Here is a 17,649-nt window from a genome sequence, read left to right on the forward strand (position 1 = left end):
AAATCACCCTGTATATTTTGTATTTTAAAGGTGTTATTAAAAATCGTCTGTCGAATCTGACAAAACCGTTGATAATTGTTTGTCATTTTGTCATTTCTGCTTGTTACAAATTGAACAGAGGTTTCTAAGAGGTTGCTGTTAATATTAATTAATTAAATAGAATTTAATTTTTTTTTAAGAAAGTTTTATTTAACTAATGGCTGTCATGTTTTGCCTTTTTAAATCGAGAGTGAATAGACATCTTTTAGGTAAGCATGTTCCATCCAAGACTGCATCGGCACTTTCCATCAGGTGAGATTGTGGTCAAATGCTTACCTTTTCGTAATAAAAAAAAATGTTATTTTTGGACATTCTTAGTCGGAGTGTAAATTTTTACAATTTGAAATGAAACCATTATGTATTTACTATTAAAAACCCATGTCAACTGTTTCCCGTAGTTTCGCGTAACTCAAACAAAATTTAGCGCAGTTTTATAATAGCCGGTGCGTTTGTTTCAATTGTTGCGGAAGATTTAAGTTTAAAAATTATAATAACTCCGTTAAACTAAAGTAAACTATTCAGTTTCGACCAAAATATAAATCAAATATAGCTTTATTAATTCTATCTATCCTCCAATTTCACTATGTTAACTAGAAACTCGATTGTTCCTGGCCTGCGTGACCAGAGTTTTTGTCCTTACATACTGAAATTCAACATTATAAAATAAAAGTGTGTAAAAGCCGTTTTGTTGTTTAAGTTGCAAACTGAAATTGTTTACGAGCGACGTGGAAGGACGTTTCGTGTGGAATGCGTATAAAACCGCCAGAAACGAAGCATTTGTTCTAATTCTCAATTAACATACGCTCACAATTTCCAGGTTTACGGCCGATATTCACAAACTTTTTGGAGGCACAGGTTACATTTACTTTTCTGGCCCTAATTTGGTATTTATCGGATCCGTTTCTTTCACATAATTATCGAAAGTCATAATGTAATGATAGTCATATTATAATTAGTCCTAACTCTGAAACCGTTAACTGTTCAGGAATTTCCTTAGGTTATCCTATAGATAGGTTAGGTTAGGTTTGTTTTATGGCAATACTGAAAAGTTACGCGTTTCTGAGAAAAAACAAATTATGGCTAACGAAAATGCGGACAAACAATACATTATGACTTAAAACTTTATGGGAAACAATAAAGACCCGGTATTTTTGTTGTTGATATTTATCAAGCTGACTATATACTATAGTTATAGATCGTGACGTCATTCACGACTCATATTGTCATGTTTAAAAGATTATATTTGACAAATCTGCGCGTAGTCGTGGATGACTTGAACTATAGTGTAACTATAGTAGTGTGACAAAATAATATAACCAAAATTTTATTTTTTCCTTAGTACAGGGCCTTTATTTCTCATAATATTATAACCACTTATGTACAGTCAGCATCAATAGTAGCGGATGAAACAACGCGCCAAATGTATCTGATATTCCGGATAACTTTTCCAAATATAGATAAATCTCTAAAATTTACATTCAAAAGTATATCTTTTACCGTCTTAATTGTTCTACATATAGAACCACCACATTTCGTGAAGTTGTTACAGAATGGTAGATAGTTTTGAAACCTAGTTTAATCCGCTACTTTTGATGCTGACTGTACGAGTGTTACATACAAATATTGAACATTTACCTGCTCACATTACAAGTAACTGCATGCTACATTTTATCGTAGGTATATCAAATTGGGACAAGCGATATAAAGGTTAAACATTTATTTAATACATGTAGGTTTATTCCAAATTGGCATCTTGATCAAATATAAATACACAGACCGTAACTGGAGAAGATAACACGTGTTCGATAACATTGTATGCAAACATTATAATATAAGTATATTACACTAACAGGGCAGTTCGAATGTGTTTATAACATCTAACTGATCTCATTCAGCTATCATGCATTTCGCTCGTATTTGTGCTTGGCTTGAATTGAGGGCGGGACGCACGATAACTAAATAACGTGAATCAAATATCATTCTGTACCCCTAGTGTAAATTTACTCGATAGCGAAACGTGACGTACGCGTTTCCGTTAAGTCTCATTTTGTATGGGATTTTGAGTTTCCAAAACGTCCCGCTTGGCGCGCTGTTTCAAAATCCCATACAAAAAGACTTAAAGCAAACGCGTATGTCATGACAGTCAGCCCGATTCGAAGAATGATTAAGACACGTTTAAGATCTTGGAAAGATCTTTAAAAGATCGATAATTAAACGATATGTCAAAATTGACGATTATTTCGATTCAGCTGTGATCCCAATAATATCTATCTACGATATTTCTAACGTAAAAGTGACATTGGTTGCCCTAATCGAGCTGCTTCTGTCAATTATACGACATACAAACGATATCTAAATGAGAACTTATCTAAACCAGAACTTATCGTTATCGTATCTGATTCTTCAAATCGGGCCAAGTGTACGCTTGAATTGGCCTGTAAGGTTCCCAATGTCAAGAGTCAAGTTTAAGCTTGTTCATACGTCTTTACTTCCCGTAAATTTGTGCAAACATTGACATGATGTGAATTTATGTAATCTGTAAATTAAGTCAATTTATTGACAAACTTTAGTTATGGTTGAAACAGGTTTTGTAGATTAACTTTGACGTTACTATATTTCAACTAGGTACCTAGCACACCCCTAAAAAGAGGTTTAAAGCTTCTACACACGTGGACAATAAGTCTGAAGGTCGCAGCGCCGCGTGTGTAGCGGCACTTAGGTTGAAGTTCGACGCCGACGATAAACGGCGTTTTGGGGGGCTGTGGCGTTAGGGAAAAGCGAAGAGCGATTTATTATTAATTTATTTTTAAATACATGCTCGGCTTATACTGGAGACCAAACGCCAAAACCTGAAAGATTGTTGCAATATGGAGAGGTTGGATACATTTGGTCTTATTTATCTATTGCGATCCCAATATTTACAATCGTTTGAGTGCATTTGTAACAAAAAATGCCGACAATTTTTATATTTTTGTAAAGTACCTATGTCGTCTCGACCAACCTTGATAATATTTTTTATACGTAATAACCAGAATTAGATATTCTTTTCGTACACCCGTATTCCTGTTACATATATTTACTTATATATTTAAACCTACGTATTTTATTTCGTTTGTTGCAATTATATTAGAATTTGTACTTATGTCGTAAGTCATAATGTGTTATAATTTTTTTTCTATACATATGTAAGTACCTACACTCTGTCTCATCGGCGTTTTTTTCTTACTTCTTTGAAGCCCAAGGTTCGACACGGTCATGGCCATTGGCATTGTTTTTTCTAAAAATATTGCACGCATGCCATTCCTAGCATAGCCAGGCATGTAGAGTCTCAGCTAACTTTGCACCGAATTTCATAAAAAATTGACAACAATAATGACGACCGGTCTGGCCTAGTGGGTAGTGACCCTGCCTATGAAGCCGATGGTCCCGGGTTCAAATCCTGGTAAGGGCATTTATTCGTGTGATGAGCATGGATATTTGTTCCTGAGTCATGGGTGTTTTCTATGTATTTAAGTATTTATAAATATTTATATATTATATATCGTCGGGGATAGTGCAATACCGCGTAACTAACAAATGCAGTAAGGTCCAATTACCTTGTACATTGTTTGAATTTCGAACTCTTACGACTTTGTTAGTTGCGCGGTATTGCACTATCCCCGACGATATATCGTTGTCTAAGTACCCTCAACATAAGCCTTATTGAGCTTACTGTGGGACTTAGTCAATTTGTGTAATAATGTCCTATAATATGTATTATTATTTATTAATGACATTTTTAAACATTGTCAATGCTAATGCGATCCCAGGCAGCTTGGTCCGATTCGATATTATTTTTATATTCAATCGCTCCCAGTCTTAACTCGTACCGTACCCCAAATTTCGCGCACCCTCCAGCAGAATAGAATCACAGTCTGATAGAAAACGTGCAGATTGCGTCGGTCCCTCGAGGCCGATTGGGGTCCATCGGGGCCTATCGGGTCATAGTAGCCTAGCGTAATGGAGATTGCTCGATTGAAACTCTTGGAAATATTTACCGAATGACGAGATGTAAATTATTTTTTCGGCTACAGAAAAGCGGTTTAGGTATTTTAAACATTATATGAACAAAAAACTCTAAGTTTAAGAATTAGGCAATTACCTGAAATTGTTTTGCAAACTCAGCAGCTCTGATATTACGTGAATAGATTCTTTTATATTTGTAGAATTTAAAAACTTAGATTGGAACAACTAAATAATACAAAACTTTAGGTTTTGAGTCAAACTTATATGGTCATAGGTACTTATTATATTGATTGCAAAACCGCATGCGTAAGTACAAAGTTCAGAAAACCCATTCAAAGGTCGCCTCAAAAATATTAGAAACTCGACCTAAGTGTAGATGATATAAATAACAGATACAGATCTGGCGTGACGCGCCCGCCGTGGTACTGCCGCGCCGCACGCGACTGCCATTGTTTTCTAGGCTAGAATTTTATGGCACTTTTTCGTTTTATACTACCTTTTTTATTGGGATACTTCTTCTTTTTGAACATTGAAATATGAAGACGGTTTGGACACTAACACGTTCCATTATTTTTCTTGTAAGAGGAGATAATTCGGCTAATGTTAATAATATCATTATTCAGAACCGCTCAGAAGCACAAAACTAAATCTTGGAATGAATTATTCTCTCTCTCTCCCTCTCTCTTCTCAGCATATTCGCGCCCAATGCTGAACAATTGTCTCTTTCATGGATTCCCATATTGTTCTGTATGCGGCGGTTCTATGTCAGGTCTTTCGTCGTCGTTTCGTCTATCGTCCAACCATCTGGCTCGTGGTTTTCCGTCACCTCGGCTTCCCAGTCCCATTAAATCCTACAACACCTCCTAGGTACAAACATCTTTGAATATCAACACAGTTGTACCTACTCTTCTCGGGTATACTCTCGCAGGAGTTGCAGGTCCATTCGGACATGCACCTGACATCGAAACGATATAATTATGAATGATGTCAGTTAGCATTCGCGCGTTGATTTCGCTTTGACCTGTCCATATATGTATTACAGTATAACTGACATTATTCAGATATCGTTTTGATGTCAAGTGAACTATGTATGGTTTTATATGAGTTTGGATGACACTAAATTATTTAGAGTGAGACCGAGCTAAGTTGGCAACGATTTTGATAGCCCAGCCTGTGCAAGTGTTAAGTAAACGTCATAATTCATAGATGTTTGACGTTTAAAATAACACTTGTCTGGTCTATCAAAATCGCTGCCAACTTATCTTGGTCTGACTCTACTTATTTCGTTTCAATGAGGTCTAGGAATGGTAATTTGTTTTGTTTATTAGGTATGCCGCGTCGGTGGCAAACAAGCATACGGCCCGCCTGATGGGTTAATTGTGTCAACGATGTTACCGAAATACAAAGCAAAAACAGTAGTTGTTGCTTTGTATTTCGGTAACATCGTTGTGTGGGCGGGGTTGAAAACTGCAAGGAATCGTGACAAAAATAAAAACAAGCAAGCAATCGTGATCGAGCAAAAAAAAAAAACTCATTTAGCGAAGTGAGGCGTGATTAATGCGTTTGTCTAAAAAAGTAATAACTTATACAACCCAAAAATATAATTAAGTGGATTTTTTATATTTGCCCAGAATGCTTTTACTTTTTTTGTTTCTTACTTGATCTAATTAATGATGCATTGTACCAGGACAATATTAGATATTAATTTATGTAGGTACTTTACGCAAGTTAAGAATTAAAGCCATACTTTATTGCAGCAAATACTAAATATGAAATTGTCAAATATTGTATTATGAGCGTACCTGCAGAATTGCGAATCGAAACATTCGAACGCCAATTTAGATCCTTCTTATTGAATAATCCATTATATTCTGTGAAAGAATACATGGAAATGACATTTAATATAATGAATTGATTTAAATATATGATACTTGTTGTTTTATTCTTATTACCATTACTTTAGGCATAACCCTTGTACTTTAATTTGACGATCATTACGAGATACCTAGGTATAAGTAGCCATATTGATAACTATTCCGTATTTATGCTATTATTTGACATTGTATAATTATTTCCCAATATTTATTTGACATTTGACGAATTTATTTTACTATTGGTATTTGATGCTGATTTTCTGTACCTATTGACATTGTATATAATCAAAAAAATTACGATCTTCTATTATTATAATAAAATTAAGGTGACAGCTGGTAACTACAGTTACCAAAAGCAAGTGAGTGGATAATATAAATTCAGATAAGTAGATTAGGTGAAAATAATTTATATTGCAATTTAATATCAAGAAATAAAAAAATCTAAATCTAAATCCATATCTAGTTTAGCTTGTTAAATATCAGAGGTTAAACGGGTCCTTTATCATTATTATGTTGTGTAAACTAAATATTAAAAAGGGGAACTGGGAGAATTAATAATCAAACGAACTTACCTGTGAAGTTTGATTACAATTATACGAGTATCCAAATCCAAGACAACAAATATAATTTACTAGCAGCAGTACACGTTATCGTGCCATCCAAGTCACACATTTTAGAGATATAATATTTAAAAAACAAGTTCCCGCTGTCCCTCTCACTCGCTACGCTGCGTTCCTGCTCCAACATCGCTCCTCCAGTACTCGTCATTACATGTTTTTGTGTTAGTCCGAGTCACACGTATTTTCCTCAAAATAGTGTTCCTCTAAATATCTGTACCTATGTGTGTTTCGATTAATGTTTATTGTGCGCTGAATAAGAACTGGGAGAATCAACTTTTTAGCGTCACTCGTTGCCATGGTTACGATTAGTTGTCCAGGGGACAAAAGTTCATTGAAATACTGATTTTATGGTACTTAAATGTATCAAACTTGCGTTTTTGTGATCGTTATAACCAATGTCCATAATGGGCCCCCTACTAAGCATGTTAATTGAACGGCATACAACGTCTCTTCAAACAAACTGTGCCACTGTTGTCCCTTGGACAACGGGACAGGATAACAAAACAAAAAAGTTGATTCACCCAACTAATAATACATATATCCGAAGCAGAGAAATTATCAAACGTTTTTAGCTGACGCCGTTCGGATTTTGTCGACTGCATTATTACTGTCCGATTTTTTTACATATGCTGCAGCAATGCAGTCGGCAGTAATATCGCGCTGCAATACTGCTGTGTTAATGTTCGTGGAGTCTGCATTCAAACGGCACCATTATTGTGCAAGACAATATTGTAAGACTGTCCAACAACGACACAGCGACAGGTGTTACAGCGACAAACTATGAGCTTAGGGAGTTCCCGGCGCAGAGAAATTATCCCGTCTTCTGTGCATTTTCTACATTGTCACGGCGGTGCCAAGGGAAATTAGAAAACGTTTAAACTCCTTTATTTTACTGTTGCGTTTCCTTTTTGGTTCGCGAACGAAATTTCCCTTTTGACCTAATTTAGTAATGCCCAATGGAAAGCAAATACTGCAGACTTTTATTTTGAAATCACTTAAATTATATTCATGTTATATTTTACTAAGGTCTAAAGTACACTTTCGTAATGCCGTGAGAAGATTTTTTCCACAATAAACATTTGTTCACATCAACGCGCATTGTTCAACTTGCATATTTTATAAACGCATTCTCAAACCCTAGCTAATATATTATGATTCGTTTTATTTCTCTCCATATTTAAGGATTTAAAGAAAATGCTCCTTAACAACACTAGAGACCCTAGACCTGATTCACTCCTATTCATTCTATTCCCTGGCCAAAAAATCAGTATTGCCATTCAGCGGGGAAATGTAGCCAGTATTATGGGCATCCTTCCGCAGGGAACAGATTTAAAGGACTTTGTTAGTGTTAAGTTAATCTTTCTTCCTTTAATTTAAGAGCACGGCTCTTGTCGGTGCAGCTTGATGAAGTTGTCTTCACCTTGGTCGATCCGAAGCAAGCCCTTTAGTGTCCTGGTACGACATAATGGCCCCTACATGCTCCTATAATTGGCTCATATAACTTTTTCTTGGTCTAAGTTAATCTTTATTTATTTATAATGTATTCCATAAGTGAAATTTTAGATATTAAGAAGTTACAAATGTGTATGTAGAATAAAATAATTGATCTACATCAGTATACGGACTGATTTGAATTTTGGTCGGTGCAAATATGCATGACTATTCGTCATAGCCATTTAAAATTGAGTATTGAACATTCCCAAGAAATGAGTATAGACGACGTCAGGTCATATTCGGTCTCGGCCACTGTAAATTTTTTTTTATTTTATTAGCCTATTTGTGTGTCCCACTGCTGGGCAAAGGCCTCCCCTCTAGCTTTCCAATCCTCCCTGTGCTGAGCAAGGTCCCGCCAGTCCCGCTGAAATACATCCAAGTCGTCCCGCCATCTCTTTCTCGGTCTGCCTCTGCCACGACTACACCGGGGATGCCAGCTAGTGGCTATTTTAGCCCATCTGTCATTATTCATCCGGCAGACATGTCCAGCCCAGTCCCACTTAAGCCTGGCGGTCTTCATCCCAACATCGACGACACGGGTTTTGGAGCGAAGCTCTGTGTTCCTCACCCTGTCAGATCTTCGGATACCCAGGATACTCCGCTCCATTGCCCTTTGACAAACCTTGAGCCGTGATTTTTGCGCCTCAGTTAATGACTGTAAAAAATTGGCCATTTTAAATATCTTTAATCATTATTAAATGTAATTGATATTAGATACACACGTAGGTAAAGTTATGAAATGGTTCACAGAAGTAAACAAAGGCAATAACTGAACGTAATTATTCCTCCATTTAACGAGCCTGTAAAAGCTGTTATTGTGATTTAGATGGACATTAATAAGCGGAGACCATAAAATGAGCGCCGGGAAACGGTAGCTTTCTGGCTTTTCGAGACCTTGGTGGCACGTTAGAAATAATAAAACCAAAGGCCTGTTTCATTAACGTTTGTAATTTGTAAAATAAGCAACTAGAAGCCTCTTTCTAATCAAATGAGTATAAAAAGACTGCCGCTTGCATTACAATATTGCAAACTATTATGAAACGGGCCCCTATCTTCTAATAGGGAACTTGACTAACTAGTCAAATCAAATCAGCTTCTTTTTTCCAACTGTCAAAACTATTAGCTACTATGCAATTTATATGAAATCAGAACCAGTGACGTCACAGTCATTTATCTACTTTTTATAGTTCGGTCCGATTGGTCAAATACAAATTGAGTCAAAAAAAATCTGTTGTCTACGTTTGCTGCAATATTATTTTGTGTTGGAATAATAAATACAGTCACCCGAGCATCTACGAGTAATAATAGATTGGATACATAAGCCATGTATTCACCTTTCTCTATGGTTTACTCAGTAAATATCAAGTCATCAAAATAATCAGTCAAAAATTGCCCTTTCTGTCTGAAACAGGCTTCACCGCATGCCATCAAACGTATCTTTCGTTTGTTTTTAAAGAAAATAATTTGTGGTAAAGCATATAATTAGAACAAACACAAACTGGACTGAAAGAAACTACTCGTAGCATGAATGCTCCTAAACTCAATATATTAACCTATTTCTAAACTAAATGGGCTATCTGTCACAACAAGAATGTTGACGGGGCAATAAAATCGAGTTTAACATTCTATTTCCTCCGGGAATGTTGGATGTAATTTTATTGTTTCGTTTAATTTTAGTGTGAGGACCGGAAGTGGCATGTTTCTCGTCTCGCGGCGGATACAGATGTACGTGATGCTCATTTTGAGTAGGATTCCGGTGTTTTACGTTTTGGACGGGGACATAAAATGTGGAGTAGGACAATTTATATACACGAGTTATTGTTTGTGCGAGTAGATCTTTCATAAATAAATGAAATACAAATTCCTAGCGCTTCATTCAGTTGTATCCGAGAGGGACCATATTAGGAAATAATTGTGTATATTATCCTTGTACACCACCATCATATAAATAGCCCTGATAATACTTCACCATGGTTTTGGTATTCTTAAATCGTCCATAATAGAATAATTTTCAATTTTCCTTGAGGCACCATTTCCTGATGATTTTCATAATTTTCCATGATGTTTTCTGAGTCAGTCTGGAAAACTAAATTGCAATAATATTTGGAATATTTTTTTAATGATGAGGTAGCAATGTGGAAGAAGCTATTTACATGCTCAATGATCGTGTCTACTCCATGATGTATATGAAAAAAAAAAAACATAAAACCTCTCATATATCGGGTTTGCCCGATTATGTACTTTTGATTTTTATTGTACTTAGTTACGAAGCAGAAGTTTTTCATATCAAATAAAATCCCAATAATAAATGGATATGTTTTTGTCTCCAGAGCGCGGAGCTGAGCGGCGGCGAGTGCGTGCGCGCGCCTGACTCGCTGCCGGGCCTCACACACCACTACCCGCGCTCCAGAGACAGGTCCAAACCTTAACATAATTCGCATAACCCTCTCGCCTTTACGCAGAAATGGAACACTTTATAATTATAACCGAACAAAGTTTTTCCATAATTTGGCGGTAAGGAATCAATACTACGAGTGTATACCTGATTATCACCTATTCATCTCAACAATACCGTACACAAATTCAGCACCGGCAAGTTAGAGGAGGTCCTAAGAAATCGTAAACCTTTATCATACTTATGTATATTTGACCTCTTTGAACTTTGAGTGCTGTTTAAACCTGACCTAGGTCAAAAGTATAAGAGCCAATTTCTTCCACATTCCCTAATATTTCTGCTTCTTTACCTATTAGGTTTTAGTTACCTTTAAACCACAAACACACTACTATTGTAGGAGTTGAAGAGAATGCTTTAGTCAAAATAATTTTATGCGGCATTATTACCGTATTGCATCTACACATCTATATGTGTAGATATTATGAAGCCTTAGAGTTTAGTAAAGTGATTTTATATTTGAAAGCCACCTTTAAACCTGACCTAGGTCAAAAGTATAAGAGCCAATTTCTTCCACATTCCCTAATATTTCTGCTTCTTTACCTATTAGGTTTTAGTTACCTTTAAACCACAAACACACTACTATTGTAGGAGTTGAAGAGAATGCTTTAGTCAAAATAATTTTATGCGGCATTATTACCGTATTTCATCTACACATCTATATGTGTAGATATTATGAAGCCTTAGAGTTTAGTAAAGTGATTTTATATTTGAAAGCCATAAAATTTGTTTGGGCAACTTGCATTGCTATGCGATTGCAACAAATTAAATATAATTCTTCAATTAGGAAGTTATTAACCGACTAAAATGAATAAAGAATACTTAAAATATAAGTAAATATATCTAATATAAATAATATGAAACGTAAACGATGATGATCAACGCCATCACCAAGATGTTTCTTATTTGTATCATTCTAAAATGTTACTATCATTTCAAATTATCTTTTCCAGATCGCCATCGAAATGCGACATAATGGGCATGCAGCACGAGGCCAGCCCCACCAGCTCGGAGGAGTCGAATTCCCCCACGGAGATCAACTGCTACCGCCGACTGGGGGAGCGCGCGCCGCTCATGAAGAGACTCATGGGTCTGAGCGGAGCGCTGCTGCAGCCGTCGGATGATGACTCCACGCCGCTAGTCGCTGACACTCCAACCACGTAAGTCACTGTCAGTTTTCTGTTTAGGTTAGGGGCATATTTCATTCGAAGGATATTATTTTTTATAGTGTTAGTTAGAGAGTAAAACTAGATAAGAATTTACGAATATCGAGTGTATTATCGATATCGATATTTCCATACAAAGTAACCCATGATCGCTGTTTTTGAATAACGATAACTATAAGCGTATATAGATTTCCCATTATGATTTAAGCATGGAACAAATGCTTAGGCTTACAATATGGAGTTATGGTGGTGGGTATTATGGTGGTGGGTCTTCAATTGACAATGTTCTTGAATCAACCGATTGAACCGGATTTATGTTAAATTCACCTTTTTTTAAAAAGTGTTATATTATTATATATTAACGGTGGCTTTTGGTAGTTTGGGTGTCTGTCTGCGTTGTCTTCATAACTATAAATAAGAATGATGGCTTAATGAGGGCAGGGAAGACAGTATGAAAATGTTTATTATATTTGCGTTTCTAATTTTAAATTGATAAAGTGTTTATGAAAAGCGATTTATTCCAGATACATTTCTAAAATGTACCTTGCGGTGCAAGTGCTAAGCATTTAAGCTTATGCAGAAATTAATAAACTGATTTCTAAGAACTTCTTTTGTAAAGCAACAGCCAGCTTACGGAACACTTACAGCACAAACTTAAATCCATGAACCTAACATTTTCGTAACTGTACCCTAACGCTTTCGGTTTCTGCTTGCAGCCCAACCAACCTGCCGCTATGCATGAACGGCTACGTGAACGAGGCCTCCGAGGCCGAGGCCCGTAGCCGTGATACTCGCGAGTCCAATCGGGAGCTCACGCCAAGACATGATAGCTTGCAGAACCTTGAGGAGTTTACCAAAACTAATCATATCAAGAACGGGTAAGGCGCATGGGTTTTATATTGGAGTTATGGGTTAAGTTAGATTTATAGTAACTGCCAGCATCCTTTAATAATTTAGTATTGACAATGATCGTAATATATTTATATTTTTTAAATCAAGAAACTAAAAACTTACTAATGTAAGTGCAAGTGTGTTTTCTTGGATAACCGAAGGGTAATGCAGGTTAATGTCCTGTTAAACACGATTTTATTTTTTTGTTACATTTTGTTGTAAAAAATATTATTCGGAATTACGACTGATGATTCCTGAATGTGTTTTTTTTTTCAACTAGAATTAAAATTACTGTTTACGTAGCTAAATGTTTTAGTATTTTCAACCCTGACTCAAAATATTGATCTGAGGCTTCAAAGGTTAATAATGAAATTTATAACCATTTTATCCTAAATATTTTCAGGAGCGGATCCGCAGGTTGCAGCGCAGCAACGTCGTCATCTTCAGGAGCGTCATCGTGTGGTGGGTCACATGGCTCCGGTAATAATAACGTGCCGAGAGCGGAGCCTGAACTACGACATGCACCATGGTTCCAAGCAGGGATACCGAGAGAGGTGAGCATATACCTATTGTTGATTCAGCAGTTAAGATTATCGTCAGGTGGTGGATTACATGGGTCTGAAAGCAACAAGGTACTGAGAGCAGATTTTTAGTTTCGACATACGCTGTGGTTCCAAGCAGGGATTTCTAGAGAGGTGAGTGTTGGTGGTAGAGAGATCATTTGCGATGAAATCGTGGTCATGGGGTAGTTCACATGGTTATGGCAACCACAACGTGCCGTGATCATAGCCCGAGCTACAACATGCGCCGTGGTTCCAAGCAGGGAACCCTAGAGAGGTGAACATTATTAGGGCAGCGGTCACTCTAAGTTTTTTTTTTAATACCACGTCGGTGGCAAACAAACATACGGCCCGCCTGATGGTAAGGAGTCACCGTAGCCCTTATACCAGAGATATTACATGTGCGTTTCCGACCCTTTAAAAACCTGTACCCTCCTTTTTTGAAGAACCCCATACTGTAGCCCCTCGGGAAAACCTCGGCATCTCTAACTGCAAATACTCCATGATTCCTGCAACATCAACGTGCTGAGAGCAGATAGACCAAGCTAAGAGACCCAAAAGACCTTCAAGAAAAGAGCGTACTCTCATCTTAAACGCTGGAAACGCACTTGCAACTCGTTTGCCTCCTATATCATAAAAAAGCAGGAAACTCTAGACAGACAGAGTGTAGGTGCAGTGAGTAGTGATGTGACCTTATCAGGAGTGTAATGGTGCTAACCACCATATAGGTACACATAGGAGGTTAGCATGTGTTTGATAATCATAACGTGCAAAGAGTGGAGCTTGAGTTGCAAGAGGTAAGCATAGATGAAATAGTTGTCAGTATAGTGACGTAGTGAAAAGTGTCACTGTGATAACTCACTAGGTTCGACTTCGACCAACAACAAGGTAGTGTAATCGGAGCGTACCCTGTGGTTTCGAAAACCGCAGAAAACATCCTTAAAACATGACTACAATAATGGCATGCCGTGTGCTGAATCCCAACAGCTATATGCAGCATGCAGCATTCAGATTCTTCCGTATTCCATCGGGTTCATTATATTGCCTGTATTCAATAGCGCGAATTGAATTTAATATTCAGTTTAACAATTTTAACCATAATTTCTCCAATTTCCAGATAGCGCTAGAAGTGCTAAGCAACCAGCCGGTAGGCGCGTTCATGGTGCGCTGTAGCACCACGCAGACCGGCTGCTTTGCGTTGTCCGTACGTGTCCCGCGCGACTTCCAGCCCTCAGGCATCGCGCACTACCTCATCCTTAGGACGCCTAAAGGATACAAGATCAAGGTAACAGAAACCAGCCATTAGGCAAGTCCATGGTGCGCTGTAGCAGATGAGGTGCTTTGCGCTCTCTGTACGTGTCCCGCGCGACTTCCAGCCCTCGGGCATCGCGCACTACTTCATCCTTAGGACGCCTAAAGGATACAAGATCAAGGTAACAGCAACCAGCCATTAGGCAAGTTCATGGCGCTCTGTAGCAGGTAGACCGGCTGCTTCACGCTCTCCGTACGTGTCCCGCGCGACTTCCAGCCCTCGGGCGTCTCGCATAATCTCATCCTTAGAATGCCTAAACAAATACCAAACCTTATAGTAACTCCTTCAAGTAATTCAAGGTATGGGAATTGAGAGAGAGAGAGAGAGAGAGAGAGAGAGAGAGAGAGAGAGAAAGAGAATTTTAGGTAATTATTACTGTCTAACATGAAGGTCTGTGAGACGATCAACGTTACTGAGCAGGATTCAACCAATCGTTTTGTCATTTCCAGGGCTTCACAAAGGAGTTCACCTCGCTGTCGGCGCTCGTGACGCACCACAGCGTGATGCCGGAGCTGCTGCCGTGCCCGCTGCGCCTGGCGCGCCGCGTCGCGCCGCCGCGCGCGCCGCGCGAGCTGGACGCCGCGCCGCGCGCGCCGCGGCACCTGCCGCTCCGGCCGCAGCTGGACGTATAGCATACTGTTGACCTCCTGGCCAACACGCTGGAGTATCTATAGAGGTCTGATCTTTGTTAGTCGACGCTCGCTGGACTATTAGTGTCTGAACGACGTGAAGCGCACTGAAGGTGATTTCCATCGATCGTTTTACACGCTACGTGGAGTCAGTGCTTCGTTGTGTGCGAATTGATTTTCTGGACAATATGGACGTGTAGGTAGGTGTGGTACCGAAAGATTAGAGTGAACGTCAGTTTGTCGAATGAAATATTTGATCTCCGGCATCTCAAATGTTTTTAAAATTTCATATGTAGCAGCTTGTGCACATCACTTCACGTTAAAGACATTATAGTATGGTGCGTACGTGAGTGAATGGAAATAGAAAATCACTACAATAATTGTATTTTTTTATGTGGAAACCAACTGATGTGATTTTGACCCAGTAGCCAGTTGATACTGGTATGCAACTGGGTTGTATTGTTAGTCTAAAATGTTAAAATTTTAACCTGTGGTAAAGCTTGACAAGATTCTATTTGGTCCTGAGCCTTAAATATTTTTAACAATCCATAACTCCCCCGGGGACAATACATGCCTTTGTCCTCCAGTATAAAATAAGATATTTTTCGAGCAAGGGCGATACAAAATAAATTGATACCACTTCAATTCCGCAACATGACGAAGGCCAAATAAAACCTTGTTAAGAGTTTAAACGAGTAACACAAATATCATCTTATCCTGTATAGAAACTGCGATGTCATGTAGTTTCCATACCTGTTGTGGCTTGTCGTCGTCCGTCTGTCTCAACCCTAAACGACGGAAACATTTAATTAGTCATTTTAAAGTCATTAAATTATATAACATGGGTGGCTCTTTTGAGAAGTTGCAACAATTTCTATTGTATGTGTTCACGAATGAAGGCACTCTTTATACGATTACTATCTATGTATAATAATAACATTAATAACATATAATTAATTATCTTAAATACATAATTGAGTCAATGATGAATATCATTTGTTAATGAATTTATTTTAAAACTGTTTTAGCAATAGGGAATATTACACAGACTCTGCGTAGGGGGCGCCAATACCACAATTCATCACAAACGAAAATCGAAATTTCGTTATCTAACCTCTCTATCACTCATACATATCGTCGCTATACTTACTCAACCTGGTATTTATATATTAGATACGTATATCTGATACGAGTTGGAGTAAGTATAGCGACGATATTCGACCGATGAAGAGGCAGATAACTAAATTTCGAGTTTTGCGTTTCCCTGTAGGCCCTATGTAAACAAACCGCCTTGATGCATCAATGTCATATTTTATTATCTGTGAAAACTTGTCAAACGACAGTTTAGACACGGTATGTATAAGTTACTGTATATAGGTTCTAGTGCTGCACTCTGGCGGTAAAACATTGCAGTAATACTCCCTATTCTATTTTATGAGTTATGACTTTAATATTGCATAGGTTCGGAATTTCAATCCATCTTGAAATATGTATACAGTTGAATAATGTATGAACAGTGCCGCTCGTAAACTGACGTATTTTTAATAAAAAATAATGTGATAATTATGTCATGTATATGTAAAAATATGTAAAATATTGTGTATATGGAATGTAACTATAGTATCATGTGTCATATCTAATAGACATAATATAGGAAGGAATTGAGTTTGCTTTTATAGTTTTGTAATATCCTAGATATCTAGTCTTAAAGTGTACACTGGTTTATCGACTCACGCCTTTGTCAAACACATGTAATTTGTAAAATATGGAATATCTATTATATTTGTCGAAATGAGTAATCGGTTGAAGTATAAAAGAACGCTGTATGTGACAAAAGTTTTACCATTTAGGTATACTCAGTTTACTTATTTGTCAAAAGATGGCGCCACTTGAACATATAGTACCTCTATGTATGTTTGGCATGCCCAACAGTCAAACTCGTCTGTTCAAATGGCTTGAACAGCATTTTTCAACACACTTGCTTGTAATATGGAACTTATTAAACTGCTTCTAGGCTCATAATCCTTAATATTACACTCGCGTGTTTTTTTCTTTATTATTATCAAACTAGTACACAAGTACAGTAATGTATGTTACACCTTTTTATTGCACTTTCATTAACGGTTTTAACAATTGAAATTCGATTATTATGTGAGTTTTGTTTTTTCCTCGCAAGTGTGTTGAAAAACGTCGTATGAAACACGTGTGCTTACGCTATATCGCCTCGAATGTAATAACCAACGTAGCACACTTGTACTTGTATCATAGTGTACTAATATCGCATAATGTTTATACATTCTTATGAACGCATAACGATATGTTTTATTATGGACTTAATACATTATTGCCGTTGATAAACACTGATTAAAATGTATAATATTATGTTTGATGGAACTTTTGTGATATACCGATTAAAAAAATTGTAACAAGATGCCTTTTAGTGAGTACCTTATGTCTAAACATGGCTTGGCGTAAGTGACATTCGGATCTCAAAATAAATAAGCAATATTGGGTAGGTATTATAATTATTTCTAATTAAATCATATCATTAATGGATCCACAACCTAGACGAAACTACTGTTACAATATTAAAATTATAAAACGCGA

General features: G+C 37.3%; 1 protein-coding gene across 3 annotated transcripts in view; it reads left to right on the forward strand.

Moving 5' to 3' along the window:
• The window catches only part of LOC133520346 (EGFR adapter protein-like), a 331,460-nt gene extending 315,044 nt beyond the window's left edge, over positions 1–16,416 (forward strand). For 2 of the 3 annotated variants that reach the window (XM_061854719.1, XM_061854721.1), the window contains 6 exons: positions 10,363–10,448; positions 11,438–11,644; positions 12,367–12,528; positions 12,945–13,095; positions 14,219–14,386; positions 14,863–16,416. In XM_061854719.1, the coding sequence (XP_061710703.1) occupies positions 10,363–10,448; positions 11,438–11,644; positions 12,367–12,528; positions 12,945–13,095; positions 14,219–14,386; positions 14,863–15,045 (957 nt within the window). In that variant the 3' untranslated portion in view covers positions 15,046–16,416. The remainder of the gene's footprint in view (positions 1–10,362; positions 10,449–11,437; positions 11,645–12,366; positions 12,529–12,944; positions 13,096–14,218; positions 14,387–14,862) is intronic. The other variant, XM_061854720.1, reaches the window with a different exon arrangement.
• The last annotated feature ends 1,233 nt before the right edge of the window (positions 16,417–17,649 follow it).

This window comes from Cydia pomonella, chromosome 8, assembly GCF_033807575.1.
Source record: "Cydia pomonella isolate Wapato2018A chromosome 8, ilCydPomo1, whole genome shotgun sequence".
In the NCBI taxonomy this organism is placed as follows: domain Eukaryota; kingdom Metazoa; phylum Arthropoda; class Insecta; order Lepidoptera; family Tortricidae; genus Cydia; species Cydia pomonella.